At 52.8% G+C, this 26,980-nt stretch overlaps 1 protein-coding gene across 1 annotated transcript in view; it reads left to right on the forward strand.

The window, feature by feature from the left end:
* MAD1L1 (mitotic arrest deficient 1 like 1) overlaps positions 1–26,980 on the forward strand; it is a 370,401-nt gene that overhangs the window by 186,832 nt on the left and 156,589 nt on the right. Inside the window, exon 11 of the mRNA XM_007941221.1 lies at positions 21,301–21,441. Within this exon, the coding sequence (XP_007939412.1) occupies positions 21,301–21,441 (141 nt within the window). The remainder of the gene's footprint in view (positions 1–21,300; positions 21,442–26,980) is intronic.

Below are 26,980 nucleotides of genomic sequence, written 5' to 3' on the forward strand. Positions count from 1 at the left end.
AACAGAAGGCCTCCTGGCCAACCAGCTGGAAGAGATCGATACTTGTGCCCATTCCAAAGAACAGTGATCCCACAGAATATGGAAATTATCAAACAGTATCATTAATATCACATGCTAGTAAAATTTTACTGAAGATAATTCAAAAACTGTTGTAGCACTATATTGACAAAGAACTTCCAGAAATGTAAGCTGGATACAGAAGAGGACATTGAACAACAGATATCATTGCTGATGTCAGATGGATCTTAACTGAAAGCAAAGAATACCGGAAAGATGTTTGCTAGTGTTTTATTGACTATGCAAAAGCATTCAATTGTGTGATCATAACAAATTATGGATAACTTGGCAAAGAATGGAAATTCCCAAACACTTAATTGTATGCATAGATCAGGAAGCTGTTGCTCAGATGGAACAAGAGGATACCACATGGTTTAAAATCAGGAAGGGCATGCATCAGGGTTGTATCTGTTCACCATTCTTATTCAATCTGTATGCTGAGCAGATAATCCGAGAAGCTTGACTATATGAAGAAGAACATGGCATCAGGATTGGAGGAAGACTCATCAACAACCTGTGATGTCCAGATGACACAGCCTTGCTTGCTGAAAGGACTTGAAGCATTTACTGATGAAGATCAGAGGCTACAGTCTTTGGTACAGATTACACCTCCACATAAAGAAAACAAGAATCCTCGTGACAAAACCAGTGAGCAACATCATAATAAATGGAGAAACAATAGAACTTTCTGTGGATTCCGTTTCACTTGGAGCCACCATCAATGTCCATGAAAGCAGCAGCCAGGCAATCAGACAATGTATTATTGCACTGGGCAAGTCTTTGGCAAAAGACCTCTTTAAAGGTCTGAAGAGCAAATATGTCACTTTGAAGGCTAAGGTGCACCTAACCCAAGCCATGTGTTTTCAGTCAACTCATTTGCATGTGAGAGCTGGATGGTGAATAAGGACGACTGCAGAAGAGTTGGTACCTGTGAGTTGTGGTGTTGGCGAAGAATACCGAAAGTACCATGGACTGCCCGAAGAGCTGACTCGAGGACGCCTCACAGTGACAACCACGGTGTGTTGGGAGCTTGGACCATTGGCAGGCAGCAGCTTTTCCACCTCTGCTTCCACCTCTCGGCATTTTGCACACCAAGCTCATGCAGCTTGGCTGGACCTCCTACAAGGCAGTTTGTGATGATGACTGGACCTTTTCCACAGTTGACTGGTGGCCCAGCCCTGCAGGGCCATCTTCTGTCTTCACCGATGGGTGGTGGCACGTGTTGTGATGCACAGGGTCATGTCTGTGCTGCGGGCTCTGCAGCCCTGCTGCTGCTTCAGCAGTTTGCTCGTCCAGCGCCTGGCGGAGCCAGCAAAGTGCTCGATGAGCCAGGTCACTGGCCTCTCGCTCACTTTAAGGAACACGCAGAGTTTGCTGGTCACTGGGCTCTCATTCACTTTAAGGAACACGCAGAGTTTGCAGGTCACTGGCCTCTCACTCACTTTAAGGAACACGCAGAGTTTGCAGGTCACTGGCCTCTCATTCACTTTAAGGAACACGCAGAGTTTGCTGGTCACTGGGCTCTCTCTCACTTTAAGGAACACGCAGAGTTTGCTGGTCACTGGCCTCTCGCTCACTTTAAGGAACATGCAGAGTTTGCTGGTCAGCCTGGATTTGACCTCGGGTGATATCATGAGGCTTGTGGGCTGCTGGGTGGAGACTTCTCATTGCACCCCATTAATGTTGTAGCCACACGTTATAGTAGTAGTAACAGGAGTGGGCACCCAGGGCAGAGAAAGCCCTGAGCTTGTCTCCCACTCATCCCAGATGGCACCCTTTCAGGGAGAAGGAGATGACATTTGCTGGCACTGAGTGATAGGGCTGGGGCAGAGCCTGGCTGCCCCCTGCAATAAGGACCAGCTGTATGAAGGTCCTGGAAACGGAGGAAAAATGTACAAAGTGAAGGTAAGGGTATCAGAAAGAGCCCCTGTAGCACAGTTGTTAAGTGCTTGGTCTCCTGTCAGTATCTGTGGGCCCAGGGTCGCTTGGAGACCTCTGTGTATCTTGGCACCAGTCTTCCCCAGGGTCTAGGAGGTTCTCAGCGCAGTGACCCTGGCTCCAAATGATACACTCTGCTGTAGGCGTTTCTTTCTTGGTAGTAGTACTGCTTTTGTCTTGTAAGACCTATGTCATCACCGGGAGTGCCCAGACACACGACAGGGAGTCGACGGCAAAGCCCCAGGGAGCAGTGTGGACTGCAGTCCAACACCCTCCAGCCTTCTCATCGGAGTCCTGCCCGGCCTTTCTGGCTGTTGGGCCTGGTTCTGGGAGTGGGTAGAATCATAGGCTGTTGTCCGTCTGGATGCTTTTGTTCAGCTACGCAGTTGAAAGGAAGCTGTAGCCACAGCTGTGCCTGAGGCATCTCAGTATCTTTTGATGATTTCACCTGTGTGTTGGGATGCAGCCCCCACAAGTATGGGTACAGCTCACTGGTTTTGAACTTTGTGTAGAGGAAATCTTGCAGTATGTAAACTCCTACTCCGACGGGCTTTGAGTAGCGACTTTGTTTCTGTTTTGCAGGTCTTCTGCTCTAGTTCTGCTTCTGCTGGCGCGTTGGCACTCCCCACTGTGGTGGTTAACTTTGTATGTCAGCTTGGCTGGGCCTGGGTGAGCAGCTGGGCCGCTGGTGGTAGTTATTCCCCATGATGAGACTGGCAATCAACTCCATGGTGGGATCTACCACAAGCAGCTGAGTAGCTGCCTTTGAGATGTGGTCTGCTTCCTGTATTTAAGGAGAAGCCTTGGGCATGGTCTCTAGCTTATGGCATGCTTGGACCCTGCATGTAGCCATGTTGTTGTTCAGCAGCCTGCCATGCTTTGCTGACCTTGGAACTTACAAGGGACTTGAATTAATGGCCTGCCGTGTGGTTTGGTAACATTGGGACTGTGCCTTTTTACTTGTCAACCTTGGGCTTATCAGCCTCAGCAGCCAGTAGCTGTCTGAATGAAGAAAAGCCTCCAGCTCCAGTGGACTGGGAGCAGGAGGCAGAGCTGAAGCCCAAGGTTGAGGGGCTTTCACCAGCCCCTAAAGCCTGGCACTTTGAACTCAGACTTAAAGCCTCCAAATTGTAAGAGAATAAACTCCTGTTTGTTAAGGCCATCCCATTTGTGGTATATTCTTGTCAGAGTGGCACTAGGGAACCAGGGCAGAATATGGTACCGAGAGAGCGACACTAGGGAGCCAGAACACCCACACTTTGACTGAAAGGCTGCTGTGAACCTTCTCCTCCTTGTCTTCTGGTGCACGTGTATGAGAACTCTTCTCTGTCCCTAGCTCGGGGTATAACTTTGCAGTCCTTGCTGTTAGCTGTCACTGAGTGGGCCCTGACTTGTGGTGACACAATGCACAACAGAAGGAAGCTCTGTCCAGCCCTGGGCTGGCCGTGAGACCGACTGCACTCACACCGCTCCGACCGTCGGGTTTCCAGGGCCTGGTTTTTCAGAGGTGGGTCACCAGGCCTTTCTTCCTCGTCTGTCTTGGCCTGGAAGCCCCATTGACACCTGTTCAGCATCCCAGCAACACACAAGTCTCCATGGACAGACAGCTGGGGCTGCACAGGAGGCGCCCTGGCCAGGAGTTGAACCTGGGTCTGTGCAGTGGGAGGTGAGAAGTGTTCCACAGGGTAGGTAACACGTTCACCTTTAGAGTTAACTCCAGGCTGTTTTCTAAGGGGCTGAAGCGACTCCCCACCTGCCGGCAGCTAGGGAGTGTTGTTACTGCTCACAGCCTTGTTCATGCTTAGAATTGTCCGTCTTTGATTTTAGCCCTTTGAGAGCAGGCAGCGAGATCGCACTCTGCTTCAGTTTGCATTTCCTCAGCACTAATGAGGGCAGAAGGAGCTCTGCTGCCACTGTGGCTAAAGCATTCGGCGGCTAACCCAGAGGTTGGAGGTTCAAACCACTAACCACACTGCAGGGGAAGGATGAGGCAGTCAGTCTGCTTCCCTGAAGATGACAGCCTTGGAGACCCTGTGGGCAGTTCCACTCTGTCCTCTAGGGGCGCTGTGGGTCAGAATGGACTCCAGGGCAGTGGGTGTGGTTTGGGCTTTGCTTCATGAAGATTGACAGCCTTGGAAACCCTGTGGGCAGTTCCACTCTGTCCTCTGGGGGCGCTGTGGGTCGGATTGGACCCCAGGGCAGTGGGTATGGTTTGCAACGAGAGTGGACGCCTCTTCATGTTGACTGGCCACTTGCAGACCCACTTTGGTCAAACTCTTCCAATTCTCCAGTGTCCTTTCCCTGCTGATCTAGAGCCGTTGGTGTGGCCCACACACTGGCCTTTGGTTGGTATTTGTGTGACCACCATCTTCTCCCTTCCAAAGCTGGTTTTCACTATCTTTAGCTTAATTTTCTTAATTTTGAGGATAAATCTGATTTATCCATTTCTAAGCTTTCCTTATGGTTGTTCCTGTCTGTGTCCCGTTTGAGAAAGCTCCACCAGTCCCAGCACTGACTTGAGTTGGGCAGCATCTCCTCCATGGTGCCCCTTTCCACGCTCACCTCTGCAGTTGGAAGCGTTGGTGCACCGTGGCGGGCTTCCTCATGTTCCCAGGGCAGTCCCTTGACTCACCGGTGCCCGTTGAAGACACTGTCCCCCCACTGCTCTGCTGTTGGGACCCTGGGGTGTTCCTGAACTCTGGGGTCTCCTTGGCTCTTACCCCTCTCTCTCCAGTTACCAAATGGACAGTGTCTGAGTGACTCACTTAGGGAAGTCTTGGGGTTCGTATGCATTTTAGGCCTCAGCCTGCCAATATCCACCAATAAACCTGCCGAGATCTTTTTTTAAAGTTGTTTTGTTGTTGTTATTGAAGAGGTATCCAGCAGGACATATGTCAACTCAACAGTTTCTCCATGTACCACTCAGTGATATCGATGGCTTTCTTCCTGTTGTACAACCGCCTCTTCTGAATTGTTCCTCCCTCAACACAAACTCGCTGCCCCCAAGGTTCCCGTCAGATACTTGGAGGTGCTGCTACCAGTTTGACCCCATAGAGATAGTTTTTTGAAAGAGCACAATGGTTGGGGCAGAAGCCCTTTACAGATTACACTCAGTTACTGGTTGGTTTAAAGAAGCCTTCAGGGGATGTTTTTGGTTTAAGGTTTAAAGATTTCCTCAGGGCAATAGTTTTGGGGCTTCATCCAGCCTCGGGGGATCCATAAATTCTGGATTTCTCAACAATTTGAAATTCTGTTCTGCAATTCTGTCCCTTTTGATCAGTGTTCTTCTATAGGGTCTTAGATGGAAACACACAGGAGTGGCAGGTGGACCCTGCTGGGCTTTATTGGGAGTGCATTGGTCCAGTTAGGGAGAAGTGACGTCTTCACCCTACTGAGTCTCTAGTCCATGAATGTGTTGAGTGCTTCTGTGTTTTCAGACTTCTGTCTTTTCTCTCAGTAATGTTTTATGAAGTTTTCTGGGTAGATATCTTGAAGGTATTTAATTTTTTTCTTTTTTAATCCTATAAATGGCATATTTTCCAAAATTTCATTTTCTGTTTTTACTGGTATGTAGAAGAATCAGTGGCCTTTGGTTATTGACTTTGACCCAGCCATATTGACCAATGTACTTGCTATAATAACTTAGTTTTGGTTCTATTAGATTTCTTCTGTCGACATCTGTGTCATGCACTACCACTGATTTTTAATTCCTGTCCATCTGGTTGTCTTTTATGTGTTTTCTGGCCTCCTTCTCCTCCTCAAGCACCTCTGATTCCATTTTGAACACAGGGTTGGCTTGGTAGCAGGTATTTTTGTCTCATCTCCATCTCTGTAGGAAAGCTGTCATTTCCCCTTTGAATGAGATGTTGGCTGTACTAAGGTGATACTTATCAGATCAAAAGCCTCTCTCCTGTTTTTCGTTTGCTGGGAGGTTTGTTTGTTTTATGGTTTTAATCATGAATAGATATTGAATTTTAATCAGACGCTTTCCTTCCAATATTTAGATGATCCTGTGATTTTTCTTCCTTGTTCTGTAAATGTGGGTTTAATTTGTTTTCAAACGTTACATCAGACTTGCATTTGGAGATGAACAGAGGCTGTGTGTGGATGATGTTTGGTACGTAATGTTTGGTTTGGTTTGCTGATACCTTGCTTAGGGACTTGGCCTCTGCTTCTGAGGCAGTCTCACCTTTAACCTTTCTTCCTTTGTCGTGACCTTGTCAGGTTGGAGGTCAAGGGTTAGCTGGCTATGTGTAAGGCAGGAAGTTCCTTGCTCTGATGTATCTGATGGGAGGTTGACAAGATTCCTCCTTTGAGTGTTTGGTAGAATCCACCCTCAAGGCATCTAGCATCTAGCCTGGGTTTTCTGGCTGAGAAGATTTCAGGTTTGAGGGGTAGTTTCTTTTAGTAGCTTTGGGACAATTCAGATTTTCTTGTTTTCTTAGTTCAGTCATGGTAAGTTTTGTTTGGAACGCCACCCCCTCATCTAAGCTTTGGGTTATCTGTCTCAGGTTGTTTTCAGCTCTTCCTGTGCTTTGCTGCTGGGTGATCCGGGGTGGTTGCCGGCTGCTCTCAGCCATCTTCCGCCACCTTCCTGAGTAGCTGGCATTCTTCAGATCCGTGGTAATAGCCCTCGCTCCTCTGGCATTTGGTTATTCCTTCTCTTTCTCCATCTGTCTCACTGAGGCGCTCTTACTTCATTAGTCGTTTGAATGAAGCAGCGTTTTGCTGTATTGATTCTGTATGGCGTGTTTCCTTTCCCATTAGGTCCTCTTTTTGCACTCTTACCTCCTCCTTTATTCGGGTTTAATTTGCTCTTCTCGTCTTAACTCCTGGAGCTGTAGGTAGATATGTGATTGACTTTATCCTTTCACTCCACTTCATGCCTTGAAGCATATAAATTTAGATGCAGTCCATACATTTGATAGGCTGTGGTCTCGTTAACATTCAAAATACTTATCAATCCCCATTGTGATTTTTATATTGGCCCATGGGTTATTTGGAAGTAAATGGCTTGATTTCCAAACATTTGATGATTTTCTATCTTTTTTATTTTAAATTGATTTCTAACCAAACTCATTTGAAATGTCCTGAGAATTGCTTTACGACCCTGTGTGAAGTCAGTTTTGTAAGTGGCTCCCACACAGTTGAAAATAAAGTGTGGGAAGGATGTGTATCTGCAGTTGTTGGAGGTAGAGCTGTATCCAGCTGACTGGGCAACCCACCGGGTCACAGACACTGTACCCTATGGGGGTCATAGAGACTGTACCCCACGGGGGTCGCAGAGACTGTACCCCACGGGGGTCACGAAGACTGGGTCCCATCGGGATCACAGAGACTGTACCCATTGGAGGTCACAGACACTGGGTCCCATGGGGTCACAGAGACTGTACCCCATGGGGGTCACAGAGAACTGTACCCCACGTGGGTCATAAAGACTGTACCCCACGGGGGTCACAGAGACTGGGTCCCATGGGGGTCACAGAGAACTGTACCCCACGGGGGTCACAGAGACTGTACCCCATGCGGCTCACAGAGACTGGGCCCCACGCGAGTCACAGAGGTTGTACCCCACGGGGTCACAGAGACTGGGCCCCACGGGGTTTTCAGGGCTGAGTTGTCAGAAGTCAGTGGCCAGGCCTTTCTTCTGAGCCCCTCTGTGTGGACTTGAACCGCCAGCTTTGACCTTGGCAGCCGAGTGTGTTAACTGTTTGCACCGTCCCGGGAGTCAATGTGTGTAAGTGCCAGTTTTAGATCAGTGTGCAGATTCAGGGTGTTCTTACTGATGTCTGTCTCTCTCTCTCCGTCCCTGAGAGGGCATGTTGGGATCTCCTAGGCTGTGGACTTGTCTAGTCTTCTTTCGGTTTCCTCGATTACAGTATAGTTTTGGGTGCTACTTTGTTAGGCACATGGAATTGGAAATTGTTACCTTCCCAGTGAAGCTAACCCTTCCTGGCTATGGAATGTTCTTGATCTCTGTGGAAAGTTTGGATCTTTAAATCTCTGCTGTGTGCCTGGCGTAGCCACACCAGCCCTTTCCCGTAGATGCCTTCGGCCCTTTCCATGTGTCCACCGTTCATTTTTAACCCATCTTCTGTATAAAGAGGGAGCTCTGGTGGTGTAGTGCCTAAGGCGTCTGACTGCTAACCAGAAGGCTGGCGGTTCAAACCCACCAGCCACTCCTTGGAAGGAAGGTTAGGCAATCTACTTCCATAGTGATACCGCCTCAGAAACTCATGGAGGGGTCGCTGTGAGTCGGGTCTACTAGATGGCAGTGAGTTTGGTTTTTCGGTTTTTCGGTACAAAGACAGAGTCAGGTCTTAGAAACTTTTTTACTCTGACGATTTTGGGGTTTTCAGCTGAAATACTGAATTTAGTTGTGTATGTTTTAGTGCACACTCTTCTTGCATGTCAGTCAGCTGCTTCCTGTTTGCTGTCTGTCTTTGCCCCTTTCTCCTTCCTTTGTACCTTGCTGTCTGGAACGCAGCCCTCCACGCCCTTGGGGTCTGGGGCTGCACGTTCCTGCGCGGCATTTCCAGCAGCTGCTCCAGTGAGCACACGTACTTGACTTGTGAGTGTCTAATAAACATTAGAGTTTCTGTCTCTTCCCAGGCAGTTCAAGGACCTTGACGCTCCCTGCTGCTATTTAAGTCTTGCCTCATTAATGCGCTGTTGTCGTTAAGTCTAAGATGGGGCAATCTACTTCTGTAAAGATTTACCACCTCAGAAACCCAAAGTGGGTGGCTAGGAGTCACAGTCGACTCAATGACAGTGAGTTTGGTTTGGGTTTTGGTTGTTAAGTCTTTGAAGTGCATCTCACACACACACATGTGCATGCGTGTGTTGAGAAGACTGTCCCTGCTGTCTGCGTGTGTTTGCTCACAGGGACACATACTTGCTACCCTTTTTGTTGCCTTTTTTCTCCAAGCTTCTCTGGACCATTTTCCCGTGCCTGCCGAGCACCTTGTGGTGTTCTGCGTGTGGGTGCTCGTGAGGCGACCTCAGGTTTTCTTTGTGCATTTCTTTCACTGTTAATCTTGAAGAGTGTTTTGACGGAGTGTGGAATTGTAAGTCAGCGGCCTCCACCTGCGCACATGAATGGTGTCCCACTGTCTCCTGATGGCCGCTGCCAACGCAACGATGAGCCTGCCGCCTCTTACTGGTGCTCCTGCCAGGCCCGGCTGTCTGCCCCCACTCCTCCCCCAGCGCCTTTGATTTTTCTCTTTTTATTGAGGGTTTATAAATGTTCGTTTATGTATTGGGATTTTTAACATTAATGGATCTTACTTTGTGGAACAGCATTTGAGGTAGGAAACCCTGAGCAGATGGTAGTTTGTGCAGCACGTGTGCCCTCACCCCGCACGCGGTGTCTCTGGTGTCAGCATCTTGTGGGGCGTGGGGTAGAGATTCGCTGCAATCGATGACAGTCTGGATGCATTATTCCCTGAGGTCTTCAGTCCTCATCACGGTTCACCCTTCCTGTGGTACCGCCCTGTGGGCTTCGACAAACGCGTGGTGCGCACATCCACCATAGCACATCCTATGGAGTAGTTCCGCCTGTTTTCTTCAAGTGACTGCCGAACTGCTGTGATTTCTCCTTCCCGCATTGGAAGGAGTCCCCAGGAAGCGTCTGGGCCTGTGCTCTCTTTCTGGTGTTGGTAGTGCCTGTCTGCTTGGCTTGGTGGACTCGTGGTGGGGCGTGGACGGAGCAGAACGGGACATTCCTGGGCCTGCTGTCTTCAGGATCTTTGCTTGTTCGAGTCCGTGGTTGGAACCACTATGCCCATCCGTGTCCTGGAGCACTCCCTTATCCTCACGGACTTTTTACCAAGGATGGGCCCTTTTTGAGCAGATGGTCCCTCCTGATGACGTGTCCAAAGCAGGCGGGTGACGCCCCACCATCTTGGCCTCCGAGGAATGTCCTCACTCGACTTCCTCCGAGACAGACTTGTTCGTTCACTCTTCTGCCAGTCCGTGGTGCATTCGGTGTTTTTCACAAACATCACAATTCAAACACATCAGTTCTTTGGTCTTCCTTATTCATTGTCCAGCTTTCACGTGCATATGAGGTAATTGAAAATACTATGTCTTGGGTCAGGCACTCCTAAGTCCTCCAAGTGACATCTTTGCTTGTTAGCACATTAAAGAGGATTTTTGCAGTAGATTTTCCCAGTGAAATATGTTGTTTGATTTTTTGACTGCTGCTTTCATGGGCATTGATGTTGATCCAAATGGAATGAAATCCTTGACAACTTCAATTTCTTCATTATTTATCATGATGTTATCAGACCAGTTGTGAGAATTTTTGTTTTCCTTATGTTGAGGTGTAATCCATACTGAAGCCTGTAGTCTTTGATATTCATCAGTAAGTGCTTCAAATTCTCTTTGCTTTCAGCTTGCAAGGTTGTGTCATCTGCATATTGCAGGCTGTTAATGAGTCTTCCTCTAATCCTGATGTGTTCTTCTTCCTGTAGTCTGGTTTCTCGGATTGTTTGCTCAGTGTACAGATTGAGTAAGTGTAGTGAAAAGCTACAACCCTGATGCACCCTTTCCTGGTTTAAGCCAGGCAGTCTCCTCTGTTCTGTTTGAGTGGCTGCCTCTTGACCCCAGTTACAGGCTTCACCTGAAGTGCTCTGGAGTTCCTGTTCTTTGCCGTGTTTTCCATAGTTTGCTGTGATCCATAGTCAGATGCCTTCGTGTGGTCTGTGAAGCTCCAGTAAATGCCCGTCTGGTGTTCTTTGCTTTCAGCCGAGCTCCATGTGACATCAGCAGCGTCTACAGATAAACAGCAGAGCTTGTATTTGTCTCATGTCCTGCGACATCACCAAACTCCTGTGTTGCTGCTAGCAGCCTTTTTGTGGATTCCATAAGATTTCTACATCATCAGTCGTGTTGTCTGAGAATAAATAGTTTTACTTATTAACTAATTGCTAAAAAACAAAAAAATAAACATAATGCCACTGAATCGATTCTGAGTCATGGTGACCCCATGTGTCCCAGACTAGAACTGAGCCCCTCAGGTGTTCTTGGCCGTCATCTTTATGGAGACAGATCTGCACACCTTTCCCCTTCAGCGCTTACCCGCTAGTGCCACCAGGGGCCTTCATTCGATTCGGGTGTCTTTCATTTCTCTGTCCTGTGTGACTGAAGCGGCTGGGTCCTCTCCTGTAAGTGATGACAGTGGACATAGTGGCTGCTCCTGGTCTTTATCTAAAGGCCTCTTATCATTAAATGTGATGGTCCAGAGAAACCAAACCCACCGTCATGGAGCTGATTCCCACTCACAGTGACCCCCTGGGTTTCTAAGGCAGTAAATCTTTATGGGAGTAGATAGTCTCCTCTTCCTTCCCTGGAGTGGCCAGTGGGTTTGCCCCGCCAACCTTCTGCATAGCAGTCAGATGCCTTAGGCACCGCACCACCAACAGATGCCCTTTGTCACATGCTTCTGTCCTGGTTTGTCAGGAGCTCATGTCAGGAGTGAGGTTGGATTTTGTCACCTGCTTTTTCTGTATCTGTTGAGATACACACAGTCTTCCTTGTGTGGTTTGTTAAGTCAGCCCTGCATTCTGGGCGTGGCCCCACATGGTTGGGATGTACTGCCCCTTTAGCATTCCATGCGCTGGATTGCTCAGGTTTCGGTCAGGATTTTTGCATCTGTGGTCCTGGTGAACATTCGTTGGTCTTAGTAGTGTAGTGCGTAAGGTATTCGACTGCTCACCAGAAGGCTGGCAGTTCAAACCCACCAGCCACTCCATGGAAGGAAGGTTGGGCAATCTACTTCCCTAGAGATACCACCTTGGAAACCCAAGGAGGGGTTGCTATGAGTCGGAGCTGATTCTACGGCAGTTTGTTTGAGTGAGGTGTGGGTATCTGTATACTGCTGGCCTCATGGAATGAATTAGGACGTGTCCTCTGCTCTTAAGTGTATGTGCAGTTTTGGTATTATTTCTTCCATAATGTTTGTGAGGATTCCCCCCTAAAACCATCCGGGTCTGCAGTTTCCATCTTGGGAAGCTTGAAGCTGTATTCCAAGAGTGTTCTATGATTGTGTGGGACTGTTGAGGAGCTCTCTTTCTTCTTAAGTGAGCTTTGATCATGACTCAGTGAATTGTCCATCTCAGTTCAGCTGTTGAATCACCTGAAGTTGTTCGTGGTGTTCTCTCCTCTCTCTCATATGTGTGTTCTTTGCTGCTGTCAACACCCTCATCCCTGACACTGATCATTGTGTCTTCTCTCACCTGTATTCCTGGCCAGGAAGGGTTATCAGTTTTTTCTCGTTTTGACTTCTGAGTAACTACTTTACTTTCATTATTATTTTTTTAATTCTTTTATTTACTTTTGCAGTGTTGTTTGTTGTTGTTATGTGCCGTCAAGTTGGGCCCGACTCATAGCGACCCCTCCTTGGGTTTCCGAGGCAGTATCACTATGGAAGTAGATCGCCCAACCTTCCTTCCGAGGAGTGACTGGTGGGTTTGAACCACCAGCCTTCTGGTTAGCAGTCAAGTGCCTTAGGCACTGCACCACCAGAGTTCCCTTTGCAGTCTCACGGGTTATCAATTTTCTTGATCTTCTCAAAGAACCTGCTTTTGACTCATTGATCTCTGTTTTTCTGTTTTGTTGATTGCTGCTTGAACATTATTCTTTCTTCTTCTTCTTCTTTATTTTTTCTTTGTGGGTACTTTGAGTTCAGTTTGCCCTTCTTTTTCTGGTTTCTCAAGGTGGAGGCGGAGCTTACTGGTCTAAGATCTTTCTCTTCACAGTGCTGCTTCAGAGCACGCTAAGCATTCTGATAGGTTATATTCTCATTTTATTCCACTGTAATTCCTTTCTCATTTCCATGTTGATTTTTCCTTTGATTAAGGGGTTAAAACCAAAAACCAAACCCACTGCCATTGAGTTGTATCCAACTCATAGCAACCCCTCCTTGGGTTTCCGAGGTGGTATCACTGTGAGAGTAGATTGCCCAACCTTCCTTCTGAGGAATGGCTGGTGGGATTGAACCGCCAAACTTCTGGTCAGCAGTTTGGAATACTGTGGGAATTTCCATACATCTTTCTGGTTCTGGTTTGTAATTTAACTCCGTTACAGAGAACAAGGACCCTGGTAGCTCAGTGGTTAAGCCCTTAGCTGCTAACAGAAAGGTTAGTGGTTTGAACCCAAGTGATGCACAGGATAAAGTTGCAGCAGTTGCTTTCATAAAGATGGCAGCCTTGGAAACCCTGTGGGGCCGTTCTGCCTTGTCCTGCAGGACCACTGTGCGTCAGAATGGACTTGACTGCGGCATGTTTGGTTTCAGTGCCCAGAGGACAGACTTGGTATGAGCTGAGACATTTTGAACTAAATGGGGCTTATTTTAAGGCTCAGAAGGTAGTCTGCCTTGGTGACCATCAGTCAGCTCAGGTCCGCTTACTCATGTACTCAAAAAACTCACTGTCGTCAATTCGGATCCGACTCATAGCAACCCCTCCTTGGGTTTCCGAGGCAGTATCACTATGGAAGTAGATTGACCAACCTTCCTTCTGAGGACTGGCTGGTGGGTTTGAACCACCAGCCTTCTGGTTAGCAGTCAAAGGCCTTAGGCACTACGCCACCAGAGCTCACATGGAATGACCCCACAGAACCTCAAAGCACCACCTTCCTCTATAGGTTTGATTTTGTTGCTGTGTCCTTAAGTTCACTAATCTTTTCTTCTTCAATGTCTTACCTGCCATCAGTCCTGTTCAGTGTACTTTTCATCTACGTCATAATTTCCACTTGCAGAAATTCTGGTGGGTTTCTTTTAGAGGTTTTATGGCTTCAGCTTAACTTTTTTTTTTTTTTTATTTAAACACTTGGGATACAGTTGTAATAACTTTTGTCCGTGTCTGTAAATCCCAACATATCTGTCAGGTCTCAGTTGGTTTCAAGTGGTTGATTATACTCATTATTGCTGTGTTTCCTACATCTCTTTATGCCTGGTAATCTTTGAGTGCCTGGTAGACATTGTGGATTTTGCCTTTTGGCCATTGGACATTTTTGTGTTCCTGAAACTATTCTTGGTATCTGTTTTGGGATGTAGTCAAGTGACTTTTACGAGCTCTGGTAGCATAGTGCCTAAGGCACTTGACTGCTAACCAGAAGGCTGGCAGTTCAAACCCACCAACCACTCCTCGGAAGGAAGATGGGGCAATCTATTTTCATAGTGATACTGCCTCAGAAACCCAAGGAGGGGTCACTATGAGTTGGGGCCGACTCGACAGCACACAACAACAACAACCACAAGTGACTCTTGGAGTCGGTTTGGTCTTTCCTGGTCTTGCTGCTTCAGTTGGTTAGTCCTGTCTGGAGAAGTGCTCGGTGTAGGCTGGGGAGGTTTGGGATGGCCCTGGGTGGCACAGATAGTTAGGTGCTAGACTACTACCTGAAGGGCCTTGGAAGACTGGCCTAGCGACCTGCATCTAGGAGGTCAGAGCCCTGAAACCCTACGGAGTAGTCCTACTCTGCACACAGGGGGTCACTGTGAGTCAGAACTGACTCCATGAGACTCACAACCACGGTGTCCAACGGCAGTGATTTTGAGGAGCTTCATTTCCTGTGATGCTGTGCAGCCCCTGGGTGGTGCTAACCAGAAGTTTGGGGGCTCCCCCAGAGGCCCCTCGGAAAGAAGCCTCGGCTTTCTTCTTCTAAAAAGTCAGCCCCCGAAAACCCTAAGGAGCAGTTGTACTCCATACACTTGGGATCACTATGGGTCGGAGTTGACTCTACGGCAGCCAGCAATAGCAGCAACAGTGAGGTAAGACCTTCCTGTGTGCGGTGCCCGTGAAGTCAACGTTTTCCCACCCTGGCTGCTAGGAACACTCCTCGGCCTTTGTGATGCCAGACACTGTTTTCCCTCGTTCTCTGGGTGGATCTTTCCCCGTCTCGGTGCCTCACAAACGTGCAGTGACCAGTCCTGAGTTAACCCTCGAGTGGCTCGCAGGCCTCTGATGTCTCTGTTTTGGCCTCTGGCCTCTGGTATGAGCCCTGTGATCCAGCCAAGACAGTCAAGGGTGAGATCTAGGACCCAGAGCTGGACTTTATCACAGTGAAGGAGATGGAGTGGTTGTGTCAGCATTGTGGCTAGGACTGTCCCCTGGTATCCAGGTGGAGAAGGGGCAGGCTGTAGGCAGAGGGTGGGTAGACCGAGTTAGATGAGAAAAAATACGTCCAAATGCTGGTCCACAGCTGTGCCAGCTCTTCAGGCTCTTGGGTCCCCGTCTGCCCATCTGTCTGGAGCCTCTTGTTTTGGTAGCTGCTGGGAACATGTGAAGGTGAGGTCCTTGCCCAGTACGTGAGGCAGACGGTTGGTGTCCCTAGGCATCCATCTGTGTATGACCTCTCCACGACTATGAGCCAGATGCTGGTTCGTGGGGTGTGGAGCCTGCAGGACCATACTTGGGCTTCAAGAAGTGGCAGCAGGAGCCTTGGAAGTTTCCTTGCAGCAAGTTCATGAGCAGAGCTGTTCTTGGATTGGGGCATGGGGCTGCAGGAAGTGACTAGAGCCAGCACATGGGGAGAGCCATGAGGCCTGATGTGTGGACATGGGGCCTGTGTGCTCTTCCACCAGGGTGGCATCCTGCTTCTGGCTGACAGTCCTTGCTCGAGGCCCTGCAGACCCAGGGTCTCCTGTAGCCCCACAACAAGGTCTCCAGACAGACAAGAGACGGGCAGGGAGTGGCTGGTCCATGAAGGAGCCAAGAAACTCAGAGAGGGGAGCAGAGTCTGCAGTTGTAAATGTTTGCCCCCCCCACTTCCTTTGGTGACCCTGTGTAGTGGGAGGGCTTTGGCTTAGGCCACCCCCACTCACTTCCTTTGGTGACCCTATGGTGGGAGCAGTTTGGAAGAGGATTTGAAGCTATTTGCAACCGTAAATTTCATTTTAAGAAAAGAATCAGATGTGATTAGCGTTGAGCAGAGGTGACCGAGGCTGGTAAGGCAGATTGTAGGGGCGGGAGGAGGGCCATGGCGGGGATGTTCCTGGTGCAGGTGGCAATCCCAAGATGGTGGGCCCTGGGCCAGGGTGGACAGACAGAGCATGAGTCACAGTGGAGGCTGGTGGTGTCTCAGAGCTGGGACCATGAGGGTGGAGGTGAAGGAGGGACTGGTCTCCGTTTTGGGAGGTGCTGAGGACCTGTGGGGAGTATGCGGTGGAGGACACCCACTTTGATGTCCCATCTAGCCAAGGCTTGTGACCACCCCAGCCACTCTGACTCTGGGAAGTGAAGGTGCCACTCCCAGTTTGGCCCAATGTGGTCCCCAGGTCCCTGGACTGGAGCCCTTGGTCTCCCTGCCATCGACATTTGCAGTGCCCTGGGAGGCCTCATGGGGCACGCATTCCTGGGTAGGGGTCCCAGGGGAGCAGTGGTTCAGGCAGGCTCCCCAGGTCTCCCACCTTCCACCTGCCTTCTCCCTGCCAGCTCTCCCTAGTGGAGTGCTGGCCTCACAGAAGAACTGGTCACAGTGGCCTGAAAGACAGCTATCAGAATGATGACAACTTGCAGAGACCATGAAGTGCCTAGTGGAGCTGGCTTCCCAGCTGAGGGCCCCATGGCTGCTCTGTGTTTCCTCTTGGCCTGTTGTTGTCTCCACCTTGAAGGTGGTGACCCAGAGGCTCAGTGAGGCTCATTATATCACTGAGGCCACACCACTGGTGGTGTAAAGCCCGGGTGCGGAGCTGGCCAGCACACGCGCGCCACTCATGACAGTGTGCATGTGTGTGTGCGTGTGTGTGTGTGTGTGTAGCTGGCTGGCACTTCGCAGCTTCCCATGATGGGGTATGTGCGTGTGTGTGTGTGTGTGTAGCTGGTTGGCATGCCCAGCCTCCCATGACGGTGTGTGCGTGTATGTGTGTGTGCACATGGAGGGGTGAAGGACAACAGTTGAGGGACTGCGGAGTTGGAAGCTTGAGGCCTCTGCCCATATCCCCCTTTGGAGACCCTGCTCTCCAGTGTCTCTCTGCTGAGGGTGATACTCTGACTGAGGGCTTCAAGGCTGTCAGGGCTGTGGTCCTGCTGCCACAACCCTGTGGCCTTAGTTCAGTGTCCATGTCTCTCCTCTGCCTTGGTTCACCTCAGCCCCTTCCCAGCCAGGCCCGAGGCCAGGAACTCTGGGTTGGCCCACAGGAACCCTGTGGCCACGAGACCATGTCCCCTCAGTGCCTGCAGGAGAGCAGGCTCCTCCCACAGGGCTAGGGATGTCTCAGGATGTCTCCCTCAGGATGTCTCAGTGGGTGTGCATGGCCCCCTGCTTTTGTGCTGCTCTGTGTGGGGGTGCCAGCTGGTCTGTGTCCTACGACCTGTCTTCGTAGCTAGAGCTGCTTCTGCTTGATGGTGCAGGGTTAATTAGTGTGACGTTGGTCACTGCTCTCCCTGCTGTCCCCCACCGAGCCGCCTCCTGGAGGTCTTCTCTGTGGGGAGCCCCTGGGGGCTGCTGCACACAGTGGGTTCTCTCCACAGTGTCTCTCCTGACCGACAGTACCCTGTGTCCGGTACCAGGAGCCTGCAGGCTGCTCCTCAGGCCTCTTCCTCCCTCCCGAGGCTATGGCAGCCCTTGTCCTTGGGAGTCACACGCCCCAGGAGGGTCCAGGGGCTGTGCTGTGGACATCACGACCAGCCCGCCGGAGTGTCCAGGCCGCAGGAGTGTCCCCTGCTCTCTGCAGGGGCGAGAGCTCAGCCTGCTGAAGATGGCTGGTGTAGATCCGCCTTTTGCTGGCGTGGTTTGTGGTAGACCTCTCACCTTCTGAGCAGGAAACCCAGGTTCGATTCTGGGGCAGCGCACCAGCTGTCTGTCCCTGAGGGCTCAGATGCTGTTGTCGGGCTGGACTAGTCCAGACCAAGATGGACCAGGAGGAAAAGCCTGGTATCTGCTGCCAAACACCAGCCTGTGGAAACACTGTGGATCATGGTGGGCTGACCTGGATCCAACCACAGGGACGGCAGGGGACAGCATCTGGTCTGACCCGGACCCGACCACGGGGACGGTGGAAGCAGCATCATTTTGTTCCGTTTACGTGGCGTCACCATGAGTTGGGCAACTTGATGGCAGCTGATAGCAACACCACTGTGCCACCAGAGCTAGTCATGGTGACACCATAGCCTGTTGATCTTGCAGATGCACTCAGCTGAGACGCCTGCACTGTGCCCATGTTCTCCCTGGGCTATCACTTGCCTGGGAACTACTCGTCCCAGTCCCCATCCTCGTCCTCCCTGCGGGCTTTGACCCTCTGTGTGGCATGAGAGGGTCTCTCCTCATCCCTGGCTGTGGCCCTGTCCTCCCTCTGGGCTTTGACCCTCTGTGTGGCGTGGGAGGGTCTCTCTCGTTCTTGTCCCTGTCCCAGTCCTCCCTGTGGGCTTTGGCCCTCTGTGTTGCATGTGTGTGTGTATGGGGGGGGGTCCTCTCTCTCTCTCTCCTCAGCCCGTGTCTGTCCTCGTCCTCTCTGTGGGCCTTGACCCTCGGTGCGGCGTGGTGGTGGTTTCTCTCTGTATCCCTGGGCTATCCTGCCCCCTCACTTCCTGGAGGAGGAAGGAATCTATGTCCTCAAGCCCCCCGACCCTGTGCCCTGTCATCGTCAGGCATGTCCTGGAAACCCTGGCCCCACCCCATGCACCCTCAAGTTGGTGAGTTTTAGAGCTGATCCAGGAGGAGGCTGTGGGGGGGAGCTGCCTGGCCAGTGTCTGTGGTGGGAAAGGTCTCTCACCCCCTAGATTGCCCTTCTCGTCTTGTGGTCCTGCAGCTCCAGGCCACGTCCCCACTGGCTCAATTGTGGGGATTGGCTTCGATCCCGCTTGCAGGCTGGCAATCCAGCCCGTGCCCACCCGGGGCCTGAGAGTGGATGGGCCCCCCCCAGGCTCTCCGCCCCTCTCCTGCCCCAGCCAGCCTGCAGGTGCAGCTGCTGAAGGTGCCCTCTCACAGCCCACCTTCTGTCTGTGATGGCAACACCCCAGGTGGGGGTTAGGGACCAGGAGTTATTGCCACTCATGGCTGTGGGGGCTGGGAGTCCAGACACAGGGCTGTGCTCTGGCTGCAGGCTCGGGAGGGACCCAGCCTCGTCTCTCGTGACTTCCCTTTGGCCTGTAGAGAAATCTTCACAGGCTGTCTTCCCCGGACGCATGACTCTGTTTCCTTGTCTGTTCTCGTCTTTTGTGAGGTCACTCAGGAGGGTTCAGATGGGGACCCACTCCACTCTGGTATGCTGATAGCATCTCCAGAGAGAACTCAAACATAGAGGAGACACTGTGTTCCCTAGGGCAGGTGACAGGGGATTGAGCGTGGTTCGTCTCTCTGAGGGGCACACTAACCCTCCAGTCTCCTTAGGGGCTTCATGGGGACCTGACCAGTGGTGCCTCTGACTTTGGGGATTGCAACCCATGCTCAGCTCACCCTTGTTCCCATGGCACTTACGTTCCTTGCTGGTCTTCACCCACAGTTCTCAGTGGTCCCTGCACACCCATCTCACAGGATGGAATGCTGAGGCCGGGTTCTGGCGGAAGCAGGGCAGGGTTGGGTGGCTGACATCAGGCCAGAAGCCACCCTCTGGCCCTTCCCACCACATCTCTGGGGGAGCAGCCAGTTGACAGGCCCGGTCATGGCAGGCTGGGGACGCCAGTTCCTGCTCCAGCCGTGGCGGCCACGTCCTCTCATTCACTGTGGGCTTCCTTTGACCCCAGGTACTCGCTCCCCAGGCCCGACACGATCTTCATCTGCAGCGCCTTCTGTTAGTGCCTCGGAGGAGTTGCTGATGATCACGGGAGGGGCGATTTGGCTGTTGCAGGTGGGGTTGCCCAGGGGCCCAGGAGGCGTGAGCAGGGCTCGGCCGGTGCAGCCCTGTGCCTGTTGGCTGGGTGATCAGTCACCAGCGTCTATTCAAGTGGAGACGGAGTAGACCTTCCACAAACGAATCCATCATTCCAAAGTCATCTTCTCAGTGGAACGCACTGTCCTGCTCTGCTAGTGACAGAACAATTTCTCTGGCAGGACAAACAGCCAGCTTTTCCCCTTGTGCTTCTCCGTCACCCGTGGGGATGTGACGGTGTAGAGCCTGGTGAAGGGGAGTGGGAGGAGATTTACTGATCAATAAGGGAGCTGGGGACAGCACCCGCACTCTGGCTCTGACGACTGTGCTCTGGTGACCAGCTCAGGACAATAAAAGTCGATGGGAAGATAGAAGATTTCAATAAAATGATGACACTCGGTGAGCTCGCCTGCAAAAACAGTCTCCACAGATGCGTGGCTAGATCTCAGTGGCTGTGTGACTTTAGTTCTTCACTCACTGCACTTTGGGTCATCAACTAATTGTGCTGCTCCTGGTGAGGGGACAGCTGCGTGTCTGAAGCCATGAGGAAGGGCGGGAGGGCAGGAAGTTCAGACAGCCACGTCTGTGAGGCCTGGGAGGGGTGACGTCCCTTGGGGGTACAAAGAGTGAATGTGATCAGGTGGAGGTGCGAGTCCACTCAGGCGCCTCGGAAGGAAGCCTGGTGATGTCCATGTGAAGAACCAGACCCTGGACACCCTGTGGGACTCAGTCCTCTCACACACATGGGCGTCGCCGGACGTCACGGTCCACCTGACGGCACCTGGGCTCACAGAGAGGTGGCAGGTGGCATTATTGCCTGGGAGGAGCTTGTCAGAGGGCTTGGTCTTCCCCTGCGGTGAAGGTGGTATAGCAGGAAGCAGCTGGGGTCAGGGGCGTGGTGGGCCTCAGCTCACGGAAGAAGGCGGACGCCCCAGTGTCTTGTCTCCGGGCAGTCTGACAAAGCCGGTCCTCCCTGTTGGGTCCAGCAGTCTGCCCTTCCCGCTGGTTCTGGAGTGGGCCGACCTGGAACCACCAGAGGCGCTGCCCTTGGGAGGAACAGGCTGGGGGCGTGGTGGGCCAGGGGCAGGCTGGACCAGCCCCTCCTCCCCTCCCAGACGTGTCTGCCCCTGGGATGCACCTGGGACAGCGAGGCGTTGGCCTTTCTGTCGTGTTGTGAGGATCACCATTTCCGGGCCTGAACACTTTGTCCGTTGCGGTCTCTACAGCCCTCCTGGGAGACATGCCGAGGCCCCCCACTCCCCGGCTGTGCTGGGCCCACCTGGTCATTCAGAGCATCTGAGTCCCTTCCCTGGCACTCTGGGCCACTCTGGAGCCTTCAGTAGCAGTTGTCCTTGGCGTGGGGGCCTGCAGGGCACAGTCCTGAGCCCTTGGACCTGGGACTCTCTGCTGATGCTGCATTAAACCCCAAGCCTGACCCTAGCCCCATGGTACTGCCCTGGCCACCCACGCTGACCGTCTGCCCTGTCTGTCCACAGGAACGGGACGGCATGCGGGCCACACTGGGCTTCTACGACAGTGAGCTGACACCGGCCGAGCACTCGCCACAGCTGACACGTCGCATCCGGGAGGCTGAGGACATGGTGCAGAAGGTGCACGCCCACAGTTCTGAGCTCGAGGTGAGCAGGGCCGCGGGACACGTGCCTCCTCTCTGGGCGAGCTCTTGGTGAGGCGGGCAGGCACCCCTCCCTTGCCCTAGCAGGTGTGCTTGACTTGCACGTGCATGGGTGTATGCATGTTAGGGCATATGTGTGAATGTGTGCATATGTGTGCGTGACTGTGCACGTGTGTGCATATGGGAGCATGCGTGTGTGTATGCATGCATGTGCACACACTGCCAGCCTTCCTCCCGAGGGATCTGGGTGCCACAGTGAGGAGCAGCCCCCTGAGGAATCGCGTACTCCAAGGCCTCTGATCTCACTGTCTGGGGGCTGGAGCTCTGGCTCTGATGTGGGAACTGCCCGCCTGGCCACATGACCTGGCTACGTTTCCTGCCTCCCTGCGTCAGTGAGCTTCCATGGCATTGCTGGGCCACAGGCCTGAGTCCCTCTCCACTTGGTCAGCTCAGAGACAGGTGGCCTCTTTTGTGTGCCACCTGGCAGCCGCTCCGTGTCCTGTGGGCCTGCAGGGGCCCCTGCTCAGGGGCAGGCAGCGCCATCCTGGCTTCCCGACGTCAGGAGCCCTGTTCAGCCGCTGCAGTCCCCCATCCTGCGCCCTGCCTCTGCTGCTCTGTGCATCTGGTCCTTACTGTGGCTGCGAAATAGGCATTGTTGTTACTCTTGTTCTGTTGACCAGGACCCTGCCACACAGGGGTCCAGGCCACTGAGCCAGCAGGTGACAATTGTTGGCCGCCCCTCGGGGCTCAAGTGACCAGTAACTTGGTGCTGGCCCAGTGTGGTCCACGGACCTGAGGAGCTGTTGTGGGTCCGGGTGCCCATGCTGACCACACCGGACCCTGACTGTGGAGACTAAGCCTGAGTGTCCCCTAGTGGGCCTGATGGCCTGTTCCTCACTCAGTGATGCCCACGGACTGCCCTGATGTGCCACGATGGCAGATGGCATGGGCAAACACAGCCCAGCCCCTGAAGGGCTGGGTTTCGCAGGGGAGGCACGCCCACGTGTCCGCAGACAGGTGATTCTGCTTGTAGCATGTCTGAGGCAGCTGCCCGCTGGACACCAGCATCCCTGAGCACTGGCCCTGTCCTAGGGTCACAGCGGTAACATGACTGATCTCATCCTGGGCTGGGGGAGCGGTGGCAACGTGACTGAAGATGTGCGCCATGGGGGCTGCTGTTCTAGTCAAGTGAGCTGCGTAACAAAACAGGCAATATGTCTTGTGTAGGATGAAAAACAGTGGTACAGGCAGACAAGACGTCCTGGGGATGGGGTGTGCCGACTGGCGCTCCCAGGGGTGTCCATGTTCATGTCACGGATACAAGTGAGGAGGTGTCCCCCCAGGGCTGTGTCCGTAGCAGAAGTTGACAGATGGCCTGTGGGTGACGAGGGGAGTGTGGACACTGTGGAATGGTGTGTGGGAGGGCCGGGGTAGGGAAGACGTGGGGCCAACAGTGCCAATCACACTGAATGGTCTCCACTGGTACTCTTGGCGACTGGAGTAGGAACACGTCCAGCCTAGGGCACAGTCCCCACTTCTCCATTAGTCAAGAACAAACCTGAAGAGATCACTCATCAAACCATGGTCCCTGGGTGTCCCGCGGCCACAGAGTACTGGGCTGCTGGCTGGCGGTCTGTCCTGTGGTCTGTCCTGATGCCCACTTCTCCTTGTGTGTCTTTGCTGTGTCTGTGGCAAGAAGCGGGCAGCTGGCCTGGGTGGTCAGCCCCGCTGAGGGCTGCCGCTGACCCCGTCCTCTGGGTTAAAGTTGACTCTGCTGCAGCCGTGAGATCATTACAGATCGACGAGAGCTGGTTGCCATCACATTGCTGGCCGTTTGGCGCCACACGAAACATTAATGAAGAGAGACTCATGAGGCGGGACCCTCTGATGCTTGCCATCATCCTTGGCATTTTTTATGCTGAGAGATGGCTCCTGGCTGGGTGCACCATGTGCACTCGTTGGCTAATCGCTGGCTGACAGTTTGGGTATGTCACATGCCATATGTTCTGGGTGTCTGTACACCGGGACGACCAGCATTATCATCAAAGCAGCCTCACCAGGGCTGCACATCTGTCCCCAGATGGGGCCCTTGGCCAGGGGTTGGTGCAGCCCACAGGCATGGTGGAAGTGCTGGTGCTGTTTCTAGGCCCCTCCCATGCCCGCTGTGTCTCCCTGTCCCCAGTACTCCTGTGGAGACTGCTTGGCCTGGTTCACCCTGTTGTCCCACTTTTGCACCAGTAGCCCTGCCTCCACAGCCCCAGCAGAGGAGGAATCTACAGAAGGGTGAATGCATTCATGGACAGATGAATGGGTGGATGGATGGATGGATGAACAGATGGATAGATGGATGGGTGGATGGAGGGGTACAAGGATGGATGGATGGATGGATGGACATACGGATGGATGGTGGACGGATGGGTAGATGGATGGATAGATGGGTAGGTGGATTGGTGGATGGATGGATGGATGGGTATATGGTTGGCTAGGTGGATGAATGGATGGATGGGTGAATTGATGGGATTGGGTGGGTGAGTGGATAGATAGATAGATGGGTGGGTGGGTGGGTGAATGGATGGGTAGATGGTTGGATGAGTGGATGAGTAGATGGATAGATGGTGAGTGAATGGATGGATGGGTGGGCAAACCAGTGCATGAATGGTCCTATAAACACTTAAGTGGGTTGGCTGATGGATCAAGGGGGGGTGCATGGATGGATGTAGATAGACAAGTTTATGTTTGGATGGATGGGTAGATGGATGGTTGGGTGGGTGAATGGGTGGGTGGACAGATGACTGATGGGTGGGTGGGTGAGTGGATGGTTGGATGAGTAGATGGATGGGTGAATGGATGGATGGGTGGTTGGGTAGATGGATAGGTGGATGGTTGGGTGGATGAGTGGATAGGTGGATGGATGGGTGGATAGATGGGTGGTAGATGGGGGGTGGCTGAGTAGTGGATGGATGGGTATGTGTGTGGATAGGTGGATGGGTGAATAGATGGGTGGGATGTGTGAGTAGATGGGTGAATGGATGGGTGGGTAGATGGGTGGTTGATGGATAGATGCGGGGGTGGATGGGTGGGTGGGGGTGGCTGAGTGGTGGATGGATGGATGGGTGGGTGGATAGATGGGTAGATGGATGAACAGGTGGGTAGATGGATGGATGAGTGGTGGATGGGTAGATGGATGGGTGGGTGGATGGATGGGTGAATGGATGGGTGTGTGGGTGGATGGGCAGATGGATGGTTGGGTGGATGAATGGGTGGGTAGATGGATGGATGAGTGGTGGATGGGTAGATGGGTGAATGGATGGGTGGGGGAATGGATGGATGGATAGGTGTTTGGGTGTGTGGGTAGATGGATGGATGGGTAGATGATAGATAGATGAGTCGTGGTTGGGTGGAGGGGTGGCTCAGTGCTGGATAGTTGGGTGGGTAGATGAATGTCTGAGTTAATGGATGGGTGGGTGGGTGGATGGTAGATGGGTGGATGGATAGATGGGTGGTGGGTGAGTGGGCAGGTGAATGGTGGATGGATGGATGGGTAGATGGATGGATGGGGCGGGTAGATGGATGGATGGATAGATATTTGGGTGGGTGGGTAGATTGGTGGATGGATAAATGGGTGGTGGGTGTGTGGGTGGATGGGTGAGTGGTGGATGTATGGGTGTGTGTGAGTGGATGGGTAGATGGATGGATGGGTGGTGGATCGATGGGTGGGTGGATGGATGTCTGGGTGAATGGATGGGTGGATAGACTGGTGTGTGAATGGTTCTTCTATACACACTTGAGAATGTTGGCTGATGGATGAGTGCGGGCAGGGTGCCTGCATGATAGATGGCTTTTCTCCTTGTGACCCAGGTTACCATGACCAGTGTCTGTGTTAGGATTGAAAGCTTACCCTAGGCTCTGCTGCTCCTTCCCCTGAAGTTCTGTGTCTCAGAGCCTGGAGGCCATTCCAGGACCTGGGCCTGGGGTGCTGTGGGCACTGGCTCTGCTCCCGACTAGGCAGCTGGTGCCGAGGCCTGGCCTCCTGGTGTACCTCCCACCCTCTGCAGCCCTGGCAGCTGCACCTTGGCCAGTGGCCTCAAGCTCCCTTCTGGATCTGACCATCATACTTGCTCTCTTCCACCCATCACCGGGTCCTGCACACGCTCTCTGGAAGGATTGGGGTCTGACATTGATCAGGGGGCCCTGCAGAGTTCTACCCCATTGAGGGCAGATTGCACTTTTAAGTCTGGCAGGATCCCCTGCCCCTTGCCTCGTACTGCTGTCTCTGAGCTGGGGGCCAGGATGACCTGTTCCTGTGCCCTGGCAGGTAACTGGAAACCACTTGTCTCCCAGTGTCTGAGATGAGCGGGCTCTGCCTCCTCTGGGGAAGGGACAGTTATGGTTTGATCCTGTTTGCTCTGTGGTGTTGGGCCGGGTGTCAGGCCTGGCTGGCCAGGGGCCTGTGTGCCAGGTGGAGTTTTGTCCCCAGAGCTTTGAGTTGGAGACCTGAAGGATTCCATCCTGGAGCGTGGGTGAGCATCCTGCTCCCCACTGGGTGGCAGCAGATGGGCCGCTGGTCCTACTTCTGAGAACTGGGCCCAGCTGAGCCTTGGGGTGGGGGCAGGGAGGGGCGGCGGGGAGGGAGGAGGGGTGGGGAGGAGCACTGGTGTGCAGGCTGCCCCTGAGGGAGCCCTGGGGAAGGGGTTCCAGGGCTGTGGGTAGGGTAGGAGGCAGGCAGAATGAGCTTCGTCTCCCCATATCTTCTTGGGAGTACCTGGATGTCCCGAATGTTAAGCCCTTGACTGCTAACCAGAGGTTGGTGGTTTGAACCCACCCAGAGGCTCCTGGAGAGGAAGGTCTGGGGATCTTCTGAGACTCAGCCACTGGAAGTCCAGCAGACTCTGCTCTGACACGTGGGTCACCGTGAGCTGGAGTCATCCGGCCCCTGGCCGGGCCTTGGTGCTCTCTCCTGCTCGCCTCCACACACCCTCCTCGTTTCCTCCCCGCCCTCTCTCAGAAGCTGTGTGGGGAGAAGAGTGTCCTTTTCAGCCACCATCACCTCCAGCAGTTCACTCCGTCGCTGACCCAGAAGCAGGAGAGAACCAGGGGGCAATGCTAGGGTGTCGGCTTGGGGGTTGCCGAGGACCTGAGCTTATATGTACTGGAGATGTGAAGCGCCCCCCCATCTCCAAGTCCACAAAGGTGTTTTGATAGAGACCCCTTCAGAAGTGGGTGCAGTCAGGAGAGGGGAGAGGATGCAGGGCCACACTGCTGGTCCATGGTAGCAGCCGCCAGCTGGGTCTGGGTTCGCTCTGCTCAGGTTGAGGAGTCTCAGGCATTCAAGGAAAGGAGCTGGGCAGAGGGGAGAAGTCTCGCAGAAAAGATGGGGGCGGGGGGAAGCCCAGAAACTGGCATGACTCACCCTCAGTCCTAGCAATTTAACGGGAGAGTGGAGTTCTGCACACACTCGAGTGGGTTGGTCGATAGATGGATGCCTGGATGGATGATGGAAGGAGGGTAGACTGGTGTATAAGTGGTTGTGCACACAGTCGAGT

The sequence above is a fragment of the Orycteropus afer genome, unplaced genomic scaffold, assembly GCF_000298275.1.
Source record: "Orycteropus afer afer isolate SDZICR_OR568_19922 unplaced genomic scaffold, OryAfe1.0 scaffold00006, whole genome shotgun sequence".
NCBI lineage: Eukaryota > Metazoa > Chordata > Mammalia > Tubulidentata > Orycteropodidae > Orycteropus > Orycteropus afer.